The sequence below is a fragment of the Melopsittacus undulatus genome, chromosome 2 (assembly GCF_012275295.1).
Source record: "Melopsittacus undulatus isolate bMelUnd1 chromosome 2, bMelUnd1.mat.Z, whole genome shotgun sequence".
Taxonomy (NCBI): Eukaryota; Metazoa; Chordata; class Aves; order Psittaciformes; family Psittaculidae; genus Melopsittacus; species Melopsittacus undulatus.
The window spans coordinates 86,274,388-86,291,357 of record NC_047528.1 but is presented as its reverse complement, the minus strand read 5'-3'; the positions used below and the strand labels follow the sequence as shown (position 1 = coordinate 86,291,357).

At 41.2% G+C, this 16,970-nt stretch overlaps 1 protein-coding gene across 1 annotated transcript; it reads right to left on the bottom strand.

Annotated features, from left to right (window-relative positions):
* Positions 1–204: 204 nt before the first annotated feature.
* On the bottom strand, positions 205–11,365 carry ATP6AP2 (ATPase H+ transporting accessory protein 2). The gene is made up of 9 exons (XM_005151729.4): positions 11,182–11,365; positions 8,444–8,574; positions 6,101–6,229; positions 5,877–5,972; positions 5,638–5,775; positions 5,352–5,405; positions 3,844–3,993; positions 2,669–2,785; positions 205–1,805 (listed from the first exon to the last, which is right to left on the bottom strand). The coding sequence occupies exons 1-9, from the start codon at positions 11,249–11,251 to the stop codon at positions 1,611–1,613; spliced, it is 1,080 nt and encodes a 359-aa protein (XP_005151786.2). The 5' UTR covers positions 11,252–11,365; the 3' UTR covers positions 205–1,610.
* Between the last annotated feature and the right edge of the window lie 5,605 nt (positions 11,366–16,970).

Sequence of the window (16,970 nt, the reverse complement as noted above, 5' to 3'; positions counted from 1 at the left end):
ATGGCAGAGCTGTATTTTATTTGATTTCATAGCAGGCCGTCAGATGGATTTGATTCTCAAAGCAGTGCAGGTGTGTTATGAGATGTTCAATAATTAGAGAAACTGGCACAGCAACTCTTCTTATCTATTGAACTTACTCAGATTAAATGCCATTCAAATTAATTTCAAATTATTGTAACAGACAATAAACTGGATTTCCTGGACTTCGGTAAAGCTGCAGCATGTTAATCAAACCAATCATGAAGCAGTAGCCAGAATCACCACAATACAAACAACTTCAGTATCTCCAAACCTGACATTCCCAGTAAACAAGGCAAATTAATTCAATGAACAGATCTTTTCCGGTAGCGGAACAAATATCTCCCAACAGTAAGGAAAGTTAAGCACATTAAAGAACGACAAGATGAAAAAAGCAGTTTCCATTCACACTGCTGTAGTCCAGAAGAATTCCTTTTACCACAAGAGCAAATGAGTTTCTAAAAAAGTAGGTAGTTCTACAAAAGATTCAGGACAGATATTAACTTGGTTTAACTACGCTCATTATTTGGTTTAGGGAAATTAGTCCATACAAGGTGCTCCTTCAACATTTGCTTCTGAAAGACAATTAAAACTGTTACAGACTTGGGCCCAGTGTCACATATAGGAGGCTGCCAGCACAAACTCTATTCAGCATATAGTAAATACAAGTAGCTACACCTATGAAGCCACAAAGAATAAATGCATTCAAGAACAACTGTTCTTTATTTTATTGACTGGTTGAAGCAGGACTATAAGCCAGGTGTATTTCAATCAAGTGTTGGTCCACTCTTACCATCAAAAAGAATTTTTTTTTTTTATAATAACATCAACACAAATGGAAGGAATATAAAGCGTCATAATAGGAACTTTCAACTGTACATGATATGAGACCATGATCAGACTGGTGCTACTTCAGTATTTATAGACTCTCCACTGTACAGTCCAGCCACACTAGTGTTATTTACCTCCAAATCATTCAAGTTCTAGGTAAAGGATCCTTCTGACTACAGCTCACATCTGAGCCACCAACATGAAATCAAAATGCCATTTGTGCCACTAGCATTGTAGTCTTGTAGAAATATTTCTATATTTAGCATATTACTAAAGAATAATTACTATCCTCTCTGAAGTTACATATAGCCATTATAAATATTTACATCAAACATTTACAACTGGTTCATAATATACAACACAAGAATTTAGCTATAGTTTCTAATCTTCCAGTGTAAAAGTTTCAAACAACATGTTGCTATCATAATTTCATCTGGTTTGCACACAGTCACAGGCAGTACAGGGTATTTCAAAAACTCATGTCACATAAAAAAAAGGAATGATGTTACTTTAATAACAATTACCTTGGGGATTGATTGTTGTTGGTTTGTTGGGGTTTTTTAACAAGCAGTTTTCAATTTCTAAACCCCATCTGATGCTACTACTGACATTTAAAATAAGCTTAAGAGGGAAAAAAATACTTAAAAATAAATACACCTTTAAAAAATTCCACAATTAACCATGTCAGAATATTTGTTTTCCAGACAGCTGAAAGGAGACCTTACTCTTCATCATTTCCTTGCACTGAAACAGAGTGCAGTTCAATCCATTCTTATCTTCTGATTTGTCATCCTATAAATAATGCTGTCGTAGCCAGGATCCATGTTCCAGAGGTTGTAGGAGATAACTATCACAGCTAAAGCAAGACCTATCATCATCCACAAAATAATGTTGAAGATTACGGAGTAGTTGTAGTTATATGGGTAGGCAAGGTTATATGGATTGTCTGATTCACTCTGAAATAAAGAGAAGGTGTATTACTTTAAAGTTAGCTTGCATATAAAACACATTGACTACATCAAAAAATCTGAGCAATGTAAATATGCGAGATGCAGTTTTGTCTACACAATCCTGACGCTAGGGCACAAAATGCAAAAGCGATTGGGTGACTGACATTACTGGAATCCAAAACAGGCTGACAGAAGCCTCATGAAATTTTGTTAAGACGAATACAAAGTCCTGCACCTGGGACAGGATAACTCCACAGGCTGGTGGGGACTGACCACTGGGCAGCAGTTCTGCAGAGAGGGACCTGGAGGTCCTGGTGGACAAGGTGCACAGGAATCAGCAGTGTGTCCCTGCGATGATGCCAGGCAACTCTACCCTGGACTGCATCTGGAGTGTAGGCAGCAAGTCAAGGAAAACAATTTTCTCACTACCTGGGAGACAGGTCTTACATGCGCTACTGCACTGGGGAGAAAAGAGCAGACATGCAAATCCTAACAAGACATAAGGGAAAATATTTTGACAGTGACAATGGGTAAAGCTTTGGAACAAGCTCTCCAGAGAGGCTCTGGGATTGCCAGCCATGGACTTTTCAAGAACTTGGCTGGACAAGGACCTGAGCAGCCCAATCTAACTCCTAAATTAACCCTGCTTTGAGCAGTTGGTTGGTCTAAATGATCCCCAGAGGCCCTTCTTCAATCTAAATTAATACCTGATTAAGTGAAGATCACGACAGGGAAGCTGACCTCTTCACACCCATGCCTAAATCAGTTAGTAGTCTAGTCCTTACAAGAAAAGTTAGGCTCAGCTGAAGTAGTGATGCAGTTTGGATCACTTCTAACAAATGAGATAGAGAAAAATGTGCATCTACTACCTGTGAAGATTGGAGAATTGAGCGAGTCTTCCTTATGTTGGGAGAATTAAACGCCTTTACAGCTACCACTTCTACTACTGCATTCCCACTATACAGATTAAACATCTCATCTGCAAACTGGAAAAGCAAGAATGATTTAATTTGAAACCTGCACTGTAGCCAGGAATTAAGTAGAGTTTTGTTAGCAAGATGTCTTACAGTTTAGTACATCAACTTCAGGAATAATGCTGGAAAGTTGTAAAAATTAACACTATTTCAGAATTGCACTCAGGAAGTGCTGACTCACCTGGTATACAGCATCTCTTTAAACTACCTCAAACACTGTTCAGGAAACTGGAGCTTATGACTGCTTTCTGGGCTGAACTCATTCTTTCATCCCTTTCACAAAAGGCCCATCAGCACATAGATTCCCCATTGTATGTCTATCGGTTTCAACAAAATATTTCAGTTCTCAACCTTTCACTGGAAAAATTATAAACCTGAATAATTCAATCTGGTCTGAAGACTAATATGTCTAGTATTTAAATACATCTGATTAACTGCAAAGAGGACAAAGAGTAATGTTTAGAGAAAACAGTTACTTGGCTTATTGGCCAAACTTATTTGGCATTATTCACACTTTCATAGTTTTCCATCTTGCTTTTGAAAATCCCAAGATTGACTGGTCATAATAAAGATTTTATCTAACAATTACATGATAAAAAATTACTTTGAGCACATTGATAGATAAGAGCAGTTATTTTAGAGGCTCGGAAATACAGATTTGTACAGCTTTGTGGGCAAGGGGAAAATAACCACTGTACCCTGAGATAAAGAGATTCCCACATTTCTGAGAGCAGGTTTTTGCAAGACCTACTGCTGGTTTTAAATGCATGATATTTATTTAGGAAAAACAAATATACCAAGTTATGTTTCAATATAACCCTACTCATTTACACAAAACATCTAACATATTGTAAAATCATGTCAACACTTTCCAGAGTGACAAGTTGCAACATTCAATTTTGTAACTGAACAAACAGCATTTTGAAAACCAAACAAAAGCATCAGGCAAGCCATCACTAATGAAGTAATAATTCAAAGCAGAAAACAGTCAATAACTAACTTCCTTGTAGTCAACACAAAAAAATATCTTATTATTCCTGTGAGTTTTGCTCATTAGGTAGGAAGCATACCTTTTGCAAAGAGTCTACAAGAATTTGAGAAGCATCCTTGAACTGCTGAGAGTCTTCCCCATATCGTTTTCCAACCTCTTCCAAACCAGACAGTTCCAGAGAATACAGGTCTGGAGAGTGATCTTTGGCTAAGTGCTTGTGTCGAGACAGCTTTGGCACATCATTGAGGGCAGAAAGAAATTAAATCATACACGGGTTACTTTAAAAGAACATTTCACAAAAATCAGTTTGCTGCTGGGACTAATCCAGCCTCACTTTCCACAGTCACATTCCATATTGATAAGGAAGTGGATTTTTTTGCCAACTTAACTAGAAGTCCACAATTTTCCTGTTCTACAGAAGATGATCAGCATGCAGCATCTATTCCTAACATGAGGCTATATACCTGTAATATAGAGCTCTACTGAAAAGAAACATTATACTTATTCACATCAGAGTCCTTGTTCTGTAATTGTTGTAAAAATAAAATTTGGAGAAAAAAATAAAAGTACGTAACTATAATATTTAGATACTACTAATCCCTCTGCTGATGCCAGCCCTTGCAAAACTGAGTAGGTTGCAACTTCTACCTTGCTGTAGTCCATGTACCGAAATATTTTACCTAATAGGTATTATCCCATTGTCATAAACCCCAACCAATATAGTCCAAATTATCTCAAAGGACAGGAGTGATGTTCTTGCACTTCTACAGGTGTGAAGCTGTGGCACTGATATTTGCCTGCACAAGAAAACAGTCTCTGAAATCTCTTAATCTGCTCGTATCTTCCCACCTACTTTAACTACACGATTTCTAGTTTGCAAAACACCACATTGTCCTACCTCATTTTCTCAAGAGCTTTATTTCTCTCCATCAGACCTTCAGCTAAAGTAAACTTTCAGTTCTTAATGCCTCTTTCATTTTAAGTAGCTGAGGACTGCAGCATAAAGAAAGAAACAACCAACCCCCACAACCAAACTCAAAACAAACCCTAAACCACAGCAACAAATCAGTAGCTTCTTAGTAAAAAGACTGTAAGAATTAAAAGTTTGCCTGTCCATGGGAACATTTCTATTGCCATCACTACTCATGCCACAAAAGTTACCCCCGTCTTTTCAGATGAAATGTTATGGTGATCTTCTGAAATGAAATTGTGACTAGGGCAAAGAACATGTTCTTAACTACCACTATACTTAACTAAGAAAAGAAGGAAAGCCTTAGCAAATTCTTCATTAATTACTTCCTATGTGTTTGGGTATGGAGAAATAACCAGCTCAGAATTCCCGCTGTTCTCACAGAACACAATACAAAAGAAATTACAAATGATTAAGGGTCTCATTTTCTTCCACCAATGACAGGGCTGATGAAAACAGCTTCAGAATGCATTACTTAAACTGATGCAGCCAACTGATGACAAACTGGAATATATATCACTGGTTGCCAAATATCCTGGCTACAGCTTCTATACCTTTAAAGGAGATCTCTGAAGTTTTTGACAAAAGACAGGGAAAGTGTTTCAAAAAAACCTTACCAGGCTTGCAATATCATGTAGGACTTGTAGTTCTGACAGAAAAAGCAAGTCAACCTGGGGGAAGAGGCAGAAAGAAATAGACAGGTATTTCCTTTAGTGAGACCAAAGTTAGGGAAGTCTCATTTTGTTGCAAGGCTCAGTATTTTACAACAGGTTAAGTCTGTTATAGCATCAAAATACACTAGAAGGATATTACTCTTTCAATAAACTTACAAAAACAAGCCCCCAAAACCTAAAAGCTTAATTCCTTAGCTCTTAGCTCCCACTGATTAAAAAAAAAATTTACCTCATTGTTTCTGCTGAGGGAGTTGAGAGGAAGGGAGCCGAGAATAGAGTTGTCCTGGAATAAGCGGTTTCGCAGTTGGCGCAGTGTGACAGACAGATCTTCAAATACAGAGTTTGCCTTACCCACCATGTATACCCTCTGCAGGAACAGCACCAGAATAGTTTTCAGTGTTTCCAGTCACAGGTGGAAAGCGGTTTATTACTTAGAACATCTGGAATCAGAAGTGAAGCAATACTCACTTCCTCACTGGGGGCCAGCTGCAAGACCACAGGAGTCTCCTCAGAGAACAAAGTATGAATAGCATTTGCAACACTGTCAAGACTGAAAGGAACAGCCTGGAAGACAATATCTAGTTAGATTTTTGATAAAACAGGGCCTAATGATATAAAAGGAGATCATTTGCTTAAATACAGAAGTCTGGAAATATAAGAAAACCTCTTTTTGAGCAAATGTAGATACTCACATTCTCAATAGGGTAAGAAACCCCTTTCACAGGCAGTGCCAGCTTGTCCACTCCCTTCACAGTTACCAGCACAGTAGCTCGTGGTCTGTGAAACAGATCACCCACTGCAAGGCCAGGCCAGGAAAGGTCCTATTAGAATGTAGTAAAAAACCACTTGTATTTCAAAGTGAGAAAGCAAGGACCCCTCCCCAACAACTACAGCAAAACAACTATCTTGTTAGTATCTCTGTGCAGGACAGTCTGTTGGAAATTTCATGGGGGAGCAAGTTAATATTAGAACTCCTCTAAAAAAATGCTGTCTCAACCATGAAGAAATTGCTGGTTTAAAAGGTGCCAGTAACTTCATAATAAAGTCTACACTGAGAAAGCATCACACATACTGGATAATCAGGAGTTATTTCCCATAATTAAATTCAATATATCACAGTCTATATTTAATAAGTGAAGATACAATTAAAAAACAGCCACACATCCCACACCTTTTCCAAAACACCACAGAAAAGGATTTAGGCACATTAAAACACTAACATCTTCATATTTTCAGTACTAGAAAGAAATGAGACACACACACACACAAAGGGAAGGGAGTATCAATCATAACAGCAACATACTAATGTAAAACATACAAATTTGCATGGAAAACATAGAAAAAAGATCCTTAGTAGCTTACTGCAGTTATATATTGGTAAGAGCACAGTGAAGGCTACCTGGCTAGTTTATTCAGGCTACCTGGCACAAAATACAAATTCATCCATTTAGAATTATTTCAGATTTCTTCATCTGTGTAAAAGATGTATCTGCTTAAGTTTTAGGAAACTGTTTTATTTGGATTTATTTGGATTTCAGAACTACACGTCATTGACATCATGATCTGTACCACCTCAAAGAAACAAAAGAAAAATATTGTAAAGAACCATCAGGGACAAAAAAAGAGGTTCAATTTCATCTTGCTTTAGCACAAGCATTTTAGGACTGCTGTTCAGAATCCCCAGTGTAATGCAGCAAGAATTCTCAATTATATATAGTGCACCTACTGCACTGCCAAGTTATGTTCCTAGACTACAGCCTTGATGTACAGCTGTTTAGGCCCTTTGGTATCCTCCATACCAAGGTACACTGCCTAGACAGTGATCAATGCCTTAGTGACAATGCTGGTAACTTTCAGTTTCAGAGCTTCACTGAACAGAGAAATTAAAACACTTCCTTTCCTGCCTGCTTCTAGGATTTGAAATAATACTAGTAGAGAACTACTTCTAAAGGATGCTATGGACCCATCACAGCAAATGAATTCTATGCTTTGACAAAGGCACGGAGTCAATACTGAAACACTTTTTTCCATAAACATATCATATCTCTGGATGACCAGTGTGCCAAAAGTTAAGTGCTCAAAATGGGCCAAACCTCACTGTTTTCCTGGATGCCTTTACATGTAATGCACACAATACCATCTGATGTATTGTTTTTTTCTTTATAAAATAATCAAAATAGACTTCTTGGGAATACTACTCATAAGAGTGTGTTACTAGTTTAATGACAAAAATGTATAACTAGTTGACAACAAGGTATTTTCTGACAAATTCCAAGACACAGGTTAAACAGACCTGCATTCAAACCAGACTTAAAGGACCTTTTGCCTAGCTGCAGTATAGAAAAAATGGGAACCAGCCTCCACCACCCCCCAGCATTGTGAGCACATCTCAGCTTGTAGCTTTGAGTATCTAGAGACACCTGGGTATCACACTTTAAGATTCTGCTTCAAGCTGCTCATCTCTGCTGAGGCCCAGCAAGAAATTCAGTAGGCAAGACAGAATCAATCCAAGGGCTCCTACTCATGTGCCCCACTTCAAATATCACTACAGCTATATTCAAAAACCTGATTTGGGAAAACACTACCCCAAGATAAGTTTTTAAGTCTCTGGGTTACTTCCTCTACTTGGTTCTTATTATCTACACTCAGCACACAAGCTTGCTGAGCTGACAAAATGCCTGCCCAGCCAAGCCAAGGAATCTTACCACCTTCAGTGTACCCAGGCGCACAGCCCTTCAGACACGTGACCATGGGTGGGGGGATACAGCATGTGGGGCGCTCTCAGAGGAAATTAACAACAGCACAGTAAAGACTCATAGGCATGCTTCCTTCTAAAGCTGATGATTCAAATTAGCTGGTTAGCACAGCCTTTTGCTGCTCATATGACTTGGAAACCACACTCTGATAAGTCACACATTGCTCAAGACAAATACGATGATATTTTTTATATTCCAGCACATGACAGAAGATCTGCATTTTAAGTGAGCAGGTCTGTTGTTTTAGAGGCATTTCAAAAATCAAGAACTGAAACATACCTCTTCAACAGAAAAGCCCATAGACAATGCAGCTACATCTGGGATCCGCTCACCAGGAATGGGCCAACTTCCATCTCGAAAAACAACTGACTGAGGTGATCGTAAGACACTAAATTCATCTCCACTTACACCTGAAAAACAAACATAAAAAGCCATCAGAGTTCTTGAAATCTTATACAACACAGAAAAAAAACAGTTTTCTTTCTTTCTTCTTCCCTCTCACACCTACCAGTTTATGTAATGCAAGTAATGTGAACCAATCATTTTAATGCTCTAGCATGCAAAATAAGGTTTCTATACAGCAATGACTAAGGACATACAAATCCACATTAACAAAAGCAGGACAATTACTCAAGCAACAGCACAGTACACTTCTGCATACTCACTAGCAGCTTGCAAGCAGTGTTAGAGGTCACACCTGGTAGAACTAACTCTCAGCAGAGCCAGAGAGCCAGGCAGGCTCCAATATCCTGTTAGCTCACAAGCAGCATCAATACAGCTCTGTTTGCTTCTAGGACTGCTTGGTTTACCATATCTTTTCATGCAAACAGCCTGAGCCACTGAACCCAGAGCCAGGAGGATCAGCATTTTGTCAGTGCTGGCTTGAAAAGAGCACTGCCAGGAACAATCTGGCATCTGCAGAACAGCTCCAGTGTCTCTGCTCTGCCTTCTCAATCACATGACATTGTGAGACATTCTTCTTCCTTGGATGCAGTAGTAGACCTAAGTTAATTGTGTGAAGTCACAGTCTGCAATGCTTCTCTTGCTGGGTTTTCACTTTCAGAAAATCAGAAATCAGTAAGTATTTGCAGGCTGTTGAAATTCTAATTATACAATCAGTCTGACCGCATACTCCAAAAAATATATATAACAGTGTACAGAAAATAAAGGTATTTACTCATACGATCACTGAAAACCAGTTACCAATACAAGCAGCTACATATCATAGTTTTCCAGGGCATCTGCAAATCTAAAGGCTATTTATAAAAATAATGCAGTAGTAAACTGATGCGTTGTGCAGTTATAACCTTCCCTAAACAATAACTTAACCAATGTGACCTTGAAGATGCTGTTTTAAAGCCTGGCTCATGATCATGCATACAAATGTTGACAGTAAATCTGAGTTATGTTATGATAAACATACTAAAGGAACAAAGTACTGCAAGGCAGGTCAGGGAAGGGTGGTAAAAGGAAGGAAAAAGGCCAAAGCACTAGATGTGTATGGAGCAGATTCAAGCATTCTTTGGTTTAAACTGATACATTCATTGGATCAGCTGCTATCAACTTCAACAGTGCATCAGCCAGCATTTTGAAGGACAGAAGTGTTTGCAAACCAATTTGTTTAAGAAGGAATTTACAAAATTGCTACAAATATTTTTGCTCAGCCTGCAGGATTTCAGTCCACTCCCCACAGGGCTGTAAGAGAGTCCCACGTGTGACTTTGGACAAGTTGGCTTAACTTAGGACAAGACTGCTTAGGCGGATGGGTAAAATTAGAGCATTACCCTTCTCAACCAAAACTGCCTTGCTCGAATTGTTCAAGATCTCAGGGATTACAACTGAATTTGAACTTGAGAACACAAGCCTTTTCTTCAGATACATTATAGCTGCTTGACCACAATGTCCCACTAGGCCACAAAAGTGGTTAAGTCTAGAGAGTAAATTCTGAGATGCATTTAATCCTGTACACTGTTACACACCCACACACAGGATACATAATCAGACTTTCACCTTGCCAAAGTTGTACTTCTAGAGAATTTCACCTCTCAAAAGCCTCTGTGAGCTCGGACTGAAAAACTAAGGCATACTGACCGAAAACTATTTTTGGGGCCTGGAAGCCTTAAGTACAACCACAAGTCCAACTCAAAACAAGTAACAGAAAGGCTCCATATCAGCAAAACATGAAAATCTGTACAAAGTAACATAATGATGTCTTCACAAACCACATAGATAAGGCCCTTAGTGACATGGCTTAGTGGTGGCTTGGCAGTCCTGAGGTAATGGTGGGACTTCATGAATTTAAAGGGCTTTTCCAACCTCAACGATTCTATGATTCCATAACACGTTCTATAAAGCTCTATGCTAGAAAGGGAGTGCGAAGTCTTCAAGCACAGCCTCTAGAAGAGCCGGGGTGTGTGTGGAAATAAGGAGCAGGTAGGTGCAGCAAAAGACTGCCCTCTGCTCCCACATAGAATCACAGAATAGTTAGGATTGGAAAGGACCTTAAGATCATCCAGTTCCAACCCCCCTGCCGTGGGCAGGGAAACCTCACACTAAACCATATCACCCAAGGCTTCATCCAACCTGGCCTTGAACACTGCCAGGGATGGAGCATTCACAACTTCCCTGGGCAACCCATTCTAGTGCCTCACCATCCTAACAGGAAAGAATTTCTTCCTTATATCAAATCTAAATGTCCCCTGTTTAAGTTTTAACATCTCAGTCCTGAAGCCGGCAGACAGACAGACAGACAGACAGACAAACAGGCACATACGTGTGGGAGAAGTCCCGGGTCTTTTCCCACCTACAGCGGCCGCACAGGGCTCTCCGTCCGTGCTCCTTCGCCTTCCTTCACCCACATCGCTCCCGCACCCCTTTCCCCCGGCTGCGGTCGGTCCCGCTAATGCGCGCAGCCGCCCCTTTCCCTGCAGCGGCCAAGCAGTCCTTCCCGTTTCCCCCACCCCCAGCAGCAAGCTAGGCCAGCGCTCCCCCACGACGGCCGAACGCCGCTCACTCACTGGCAAGACAAGCCGATGTAACCAGCACCGCCACCTCCAGGGACCAGAGCACCCCGCCACGGCACCCCATGTCCGCCGCAGTCCCGGACACCGCCGCGCTAAGAGACGCCGCTGGGAAGACGCCGGGCCGCACCGTCAGACCGAGACCACCGAGCCCCCACCCCCTGGGGAGCGCTGACAGGCAAGCACCGCAGCCAATTAGCAGGGAGATTGAGGGCGGTGAGGCAGGACTCTGCAGGAGTGACAGCAGGAACTGACCAATCAGTAATGCAGCCCACCCCCACCTTGTCACAGGGTGATCAGTCAGCTGAGCCGCTGTCCCGCCCACACGGGGGGCGGAGTCTTAACTTGAATGACGCTTGCACTTGACCAATCAGATCGTGAGAGATCTCTGCACCATTTTCCTCTCCGCCCTGTGGATTCGGAGCTCAGCGGTGAGAGGCGGAGCCTCGCGGGGGTGAGCAGACAGCTGATCCGGCCAATCGGAGCGCGAGGGATCGGGGCCGCGCCCCTCCCACCACTCGTCAGTTTGACGTTTGGCGGAGGCGCGGTTGAATAGGGCAGCCTGTGATTGACAAGGTGAGGCACCATTCAGAGAGCGACGGCTCCGCCTACTTCGCACGTGTGTGATGCGGGGTCCTGTGCCTGGGAGGTTTGGACTGTGAGGGGAGGTTCGGGCTCTTTGGCTGTGGCTGTTCCCGTTCCCGTTCCCCTATACTCCTCAGGTGGTGTACCTAAGAGGGCACAGGGGGGAGGACAAAAATCCATGTTAAAGGAGGGTTAGTACAGCTAGTGAGAGCGCTTGTTTCCAGAGGATGAGAGAGGTTTTCATTGGTTTGCTTTTTTGTCTCTTCAGTGAAGTTTAAATAGTAGCCATGTGTTTATGGCTGTCATCCGCCTCAACGCTTCACCCTTGAAAGGAGTTGAATCAGTGAGTTTGGCACCTCTGCGCAGCTGCGGGCTTGGATGTTCGCAGGTGAAGTAGCTTTCAGGGCCTTGCTTGCATCCATTAGGCTAGTGAGGGTTATAAAGGTGAAGAAGAGGGGCCAAAATGGAGTGTTCACCTGGAAAATCCCTGCCCTCTTTGCAGAAAGTTTGGTTCTTGAGAACAGTTAACAATGACAGACACACTTGCTTCCCAGGTGCTGCTCATCTCACTTCAGCTGTTCTTCCTTGTAATAGAAACAGGCAGGTGGGTGTGTGCTGTTCACTGTATATGTTGTACAATGCCATGATCAAGTTGTGAGTAGTTCTTGGGGTCTTTGTATGTTTTTAGGCTCAGGAATCTTGATGAGAAAATGAACATGAGCCAGCTTCAAGTGTGCTTACAGCCCAGAAAGCCAACCGTATCCTGGGCTGCATCAAAAGAAGCGTGACCAGCAGGTTGAAGGAGGTGATCCTGCCCCTCTACTCTGCTCTTGTGAGACCTCACTTGGAGTATTGTGTGCAGTTCTGGTGTCCTCAACATAAAAAGGACATGGAACTGTTAGAACATATCCAGAGGAGGGCCACGAGGATGATCAGGGGACTGGAGCGCCTCCTGTATGAAGACAGGCTGAGAAAGTTGGGGCTGTTCAGGCTGGAGAAGAGAAGGCTGCATGGAGACCTCATAGCAGCCTTCCAGTATCTGAAGGGGGCCTACAGGGATGCTGGGGAGGAACTCTTCATTAGGGACTGTAGTGACAGGACAAGGGGTAACAGGTTGAAACTTAAACAGCAGAGGTTTAGACTGGATATAAGGAAGAAGTTATTTCCTGTGAGGGTGGTGAGGCACTGGAATGGGCTGCCCAGGGAGGTAGTGAATGCTCCATCCCTGGCGGTGTTCAAGACCAGGTTGGATGAAACTGGGTGATACGGTTTAGTGTGAGGTTTCCCTGTCCATGTCAGGGGGGTTGGAACTAGATGATCCTAAGGGCCTATCCAACCCTAACTATTCTATGATTCTCCTTTATATGCTTTCCTGGAATACAGCAACTGTGTCACATCCAGATGAGAAGACTATGTGCTGCACATGTCAGAGATCACTAGCCCTACAGTTGTCTGACCAGAGCTATTCTGCTATGTGTTTAGAAATCCCAGTCAACTATAGGAATACTTTGAAAATTGCCTGAGCAACATTTCTGTACTGAAAGAGGGGCTTTGTCTAGGAGAATCAGTGAATGAGTTGTGGAGCGGCAGGTAGTAAAACGAAAGGCGAGTGTACAGCAGTTCAACAGTATTTAAGAGAGTAAAGTTATATCCCTGCATCTGCCACACTGTAATGAGTGAAGATGAGCAAATCACGTAAACCCAGCTTTTCTTAGGTGGCAGTAATAGCCTATTCCTTGTCTGTGAAATGATTTGTGTAAGTGAAGAGGAGCTACTGCTCCCAGTGTTGTCAGGTGGAAACTATACTTTAAATATGAGTAAATATACTTTAAACTATACTTTAAATATACTTTAAATATGGAAACTATACTTTAAATATGCTCCCAGTGTTGTCAGGTGGAAACTATACTTTAAATATGCATGAAGTGTAGAGTACTCTAAAATTTAACAGCCATGCAAGTTAGGAGCACTTCAAATTAATACTTACTCTTTACTCTGAATTGTGCATCACCAGCACAACAGCTTTTGTAGGATGAATGCAAATAAATGTTTGTGAGATTAGCTGGAGACTGTAGCAAAGAGTATGATCAAAACAGTTGTTGCCTTATGGGCTTTTCTAAATAATATTCTATTTTGTTAGATGAAAATGATACTGTACAACCTATATGCCCATGGGCTCTGGATTAAGTTTACATGGGTTAACTTATTTTTGGCATTTACTAGCTCTTGGATGCTTGACATTGTAAGTGCAGTGTGCTATTTACTGTGTATATTTTAATGTCATTTCACAAAGTTTTACCTATCTGGGAAAATATGTTTCCTGTGCAAAGGTGCTTGTAGTCCAAATTAAGTGACCATAGGATATCAAATATGAGTATACAGTGGGTTGTTTTGTCACAGTAGCATCTGCAGTGCTGTTTCATCCCACTTACCCTTTCCCCTTAAATTCCCCCCCCCCCCCCTTCAGATGTGGTCTACACCCAAAATCTGCATAGGAATGAGGCAAAAAAGGTGGCTCAAAGCATTAAGTTTGGAAAGCTACTAGAGGGCATTAAGTGAATGTGATGGTGTTTCAGCTGGGAATGTAGTGGGAAGTGCAGAGCAGGGAAAGGAGCATGTGAGGGAAGAAGTTTGATCTAAATCAAGGATTTATTATAAATAGGATGTGCAAAAGAAGGGGGCAGGGTGAATAAGACTGTTTCAAAGAGGTTGTTTCTTTTGTATCTGTTACTATATCTGTATTTCCTATCCATGCATGTTAACAATAATTTCAAATTTTGTTACTATTACCTTGACATTGTTTTCCATAAAGTGTTCATTCTGGAAGTCATGCTACCACTGAAGACTGTCATCTTATTTTTTCATATTTGGAGAAGGAATTGTATTTTTGAGACTTTAGGTTTCACATTCCCCCTTTTTTCTGAACTTTTGGTGCTGGCAGTACTAAAATTTAATTCTAGAAATAAAAGAGAAATAGGGTTTGCATTTGGATCTTATCATATGTCTTCTCTGCTACTTGAATTGCTTTTCTTCTGGAAATCACAGTAGAAACATGGTTTGTGGAGAATTCTCGATTCTTCTATCTTATGTTTGCCTCTTTGGAAAAATAAGTAGAAGCAATACATTTTCTTATGAAATAGTCAAGTCTCACTAACTCTCTACATTTTTTTTTGTGCCCATTGGGTATATCTGTTTGTCAGTGAAGCTCATATATACTTATACTAAAGTATAAGAGAATGACACCATTGCTTTACAGGCTGGCAGAGTTCTAGCTATTTTCTCTAGGCTTCATTTAGATCCCAGCTGTGCTTTGAAGTGAGTGAGTTTTGTAATCCTGTAATCCATACTTGTGACAAAATCTACATGCTGTAAAGTTATTCTGTTCAACTGATTTCATTCTGAGCTTCCACTCAGGGCAAGTAAAAAATGAGACAACATGCACATGAGGTCAGAAGTAATTTTCCTAAAGCCGTATACTGCTAGCAGCAATCACAAAATCAGAGTGCCAGCTATAGGCAAAATACCCACATTCACTGACTGGTTTAACAGCACGCTGTACAAAAATATCTTCAGCAGGAATTGCTAGAGCCCTGTCTGAACTAACAGCGTTACAAGAGGAATGATTGTAGGAGAGGCAAGGTGAGAAATAGGCTAAATCAAAGAGCCAGCCATTTGTCTGTACTGGACTACTATGTTATCTATTTGGTTTCATTGTGTCACTATTAAATCTAGTGTAGTTACTAGCAGAAGTAATTGTCTCAACCTTCATTTCCAAAACAGTGCTTTAATTGAAGAGTTTTTGCCTGGCTGCTGCTAACACCAGGCCAGTCATAGCCTATGGGAAAAAATGAGTTCCCAGTGCCAGGTACCATTTGGAGTTAGCAGGTCCAGAAGAACATGGGATGAGCAATATCCCTTTTGGTACTGGGATTTACAGTCTCACAGAAAATATATGCACAGAAGCAAAGCATAAACTTTTAAAATAGAACTGAGAAGATAAACCACTGTTTTCTGTGATGCTGTCCGACCTTGATATGCTAACAGTATGACTAGTCAGACACTCCCTGACCTGGTGTGGTGGGGGAATGGGATGACTTTGAAAGACTCTCTGTTGGGCAGTTGGTTTTGGGGCTGCTGACATACTGGGAGACTGGGATGTGAGAGACAAGGTGGTTGTGTCTGGCTTGGCAATTTATACTGGCTGCAGCTGACAGACAGGTCTCATGAAAAGTTGTTAGTCCTTGCCACTGAATTGCTTTGTGATCTCAGTTCTCCTGTCCCCATTTGCAGACTCCATCTGTGTAAGCAGAAACAGTTGTAGTTCCTGCAGATGTGGACACCAAGGCTAAACAAATCAAAGGCAACTTAAATCATTTCTAAAGGACTTGAAAGAAAACCCCCAAAACAAATTTTAAAAACCCAAACCTGTTGTTGCTGAGCTAAGTCTTAGGCTGTCAGAGCTGATTTCATGAAGCCTCAAATCATAAGCAAAATGTTAGTGCTGCCCTTTCTCAAAGGTGGAGATGTCTTCTATACTTCCTTGTGAAAGGAGAAGTGCCTTTTTCTTTTACTTCTGTCAGTCAATAGCTGACTTACTTTGTCTTAAAGAGGATTGCTAGCTTTCTTATCTGTGGGACTGAGCTATAGTTGAAGTCTCCAAATAAGCATGAGAAACCCATTTTAGGGTTCTTTTTGCTAGGTTCTATATGTTCATCATATAAAGAGAACTCTACATCTTTTTTGTCTGTCAGTACAAATGTTGCGATGTCAAAATTGTGATCTTGAAATGCAGCTCCTGTAGACTCTTGACACTTTCTGGCAGTTCTCTCCATGGCTTTGTCTATGACTTTTCCAGCAGCTATGGGCTTACTGGAGGTGAGAGTACTGCTGTACATATGTTTTGTTAAAGGCAGTCCCCATCCTGCAGAGTTTGCAGTCCAAGTAGCTGTAGTGGTGGAACAGAACATCATGAGGTGACTGGCTTGCCTGAGCTCCTACAGTAGATCAGCAGAAAGACAAGGAAGGACTTTGCGTCTCTTGCCTATACTTCAGCCCATGCTGCCCTCAGTTCCTGAGGGATCTCTCTGCCTTCAGTGATTATAGTTGTTTGTAAAATACATTTTAAAAAGTCATTTTGCTCCAGTACATAACACTGCAGGCTGCTAAAAGCATAATTTTGATATAACAGTTCTGAAGATGGT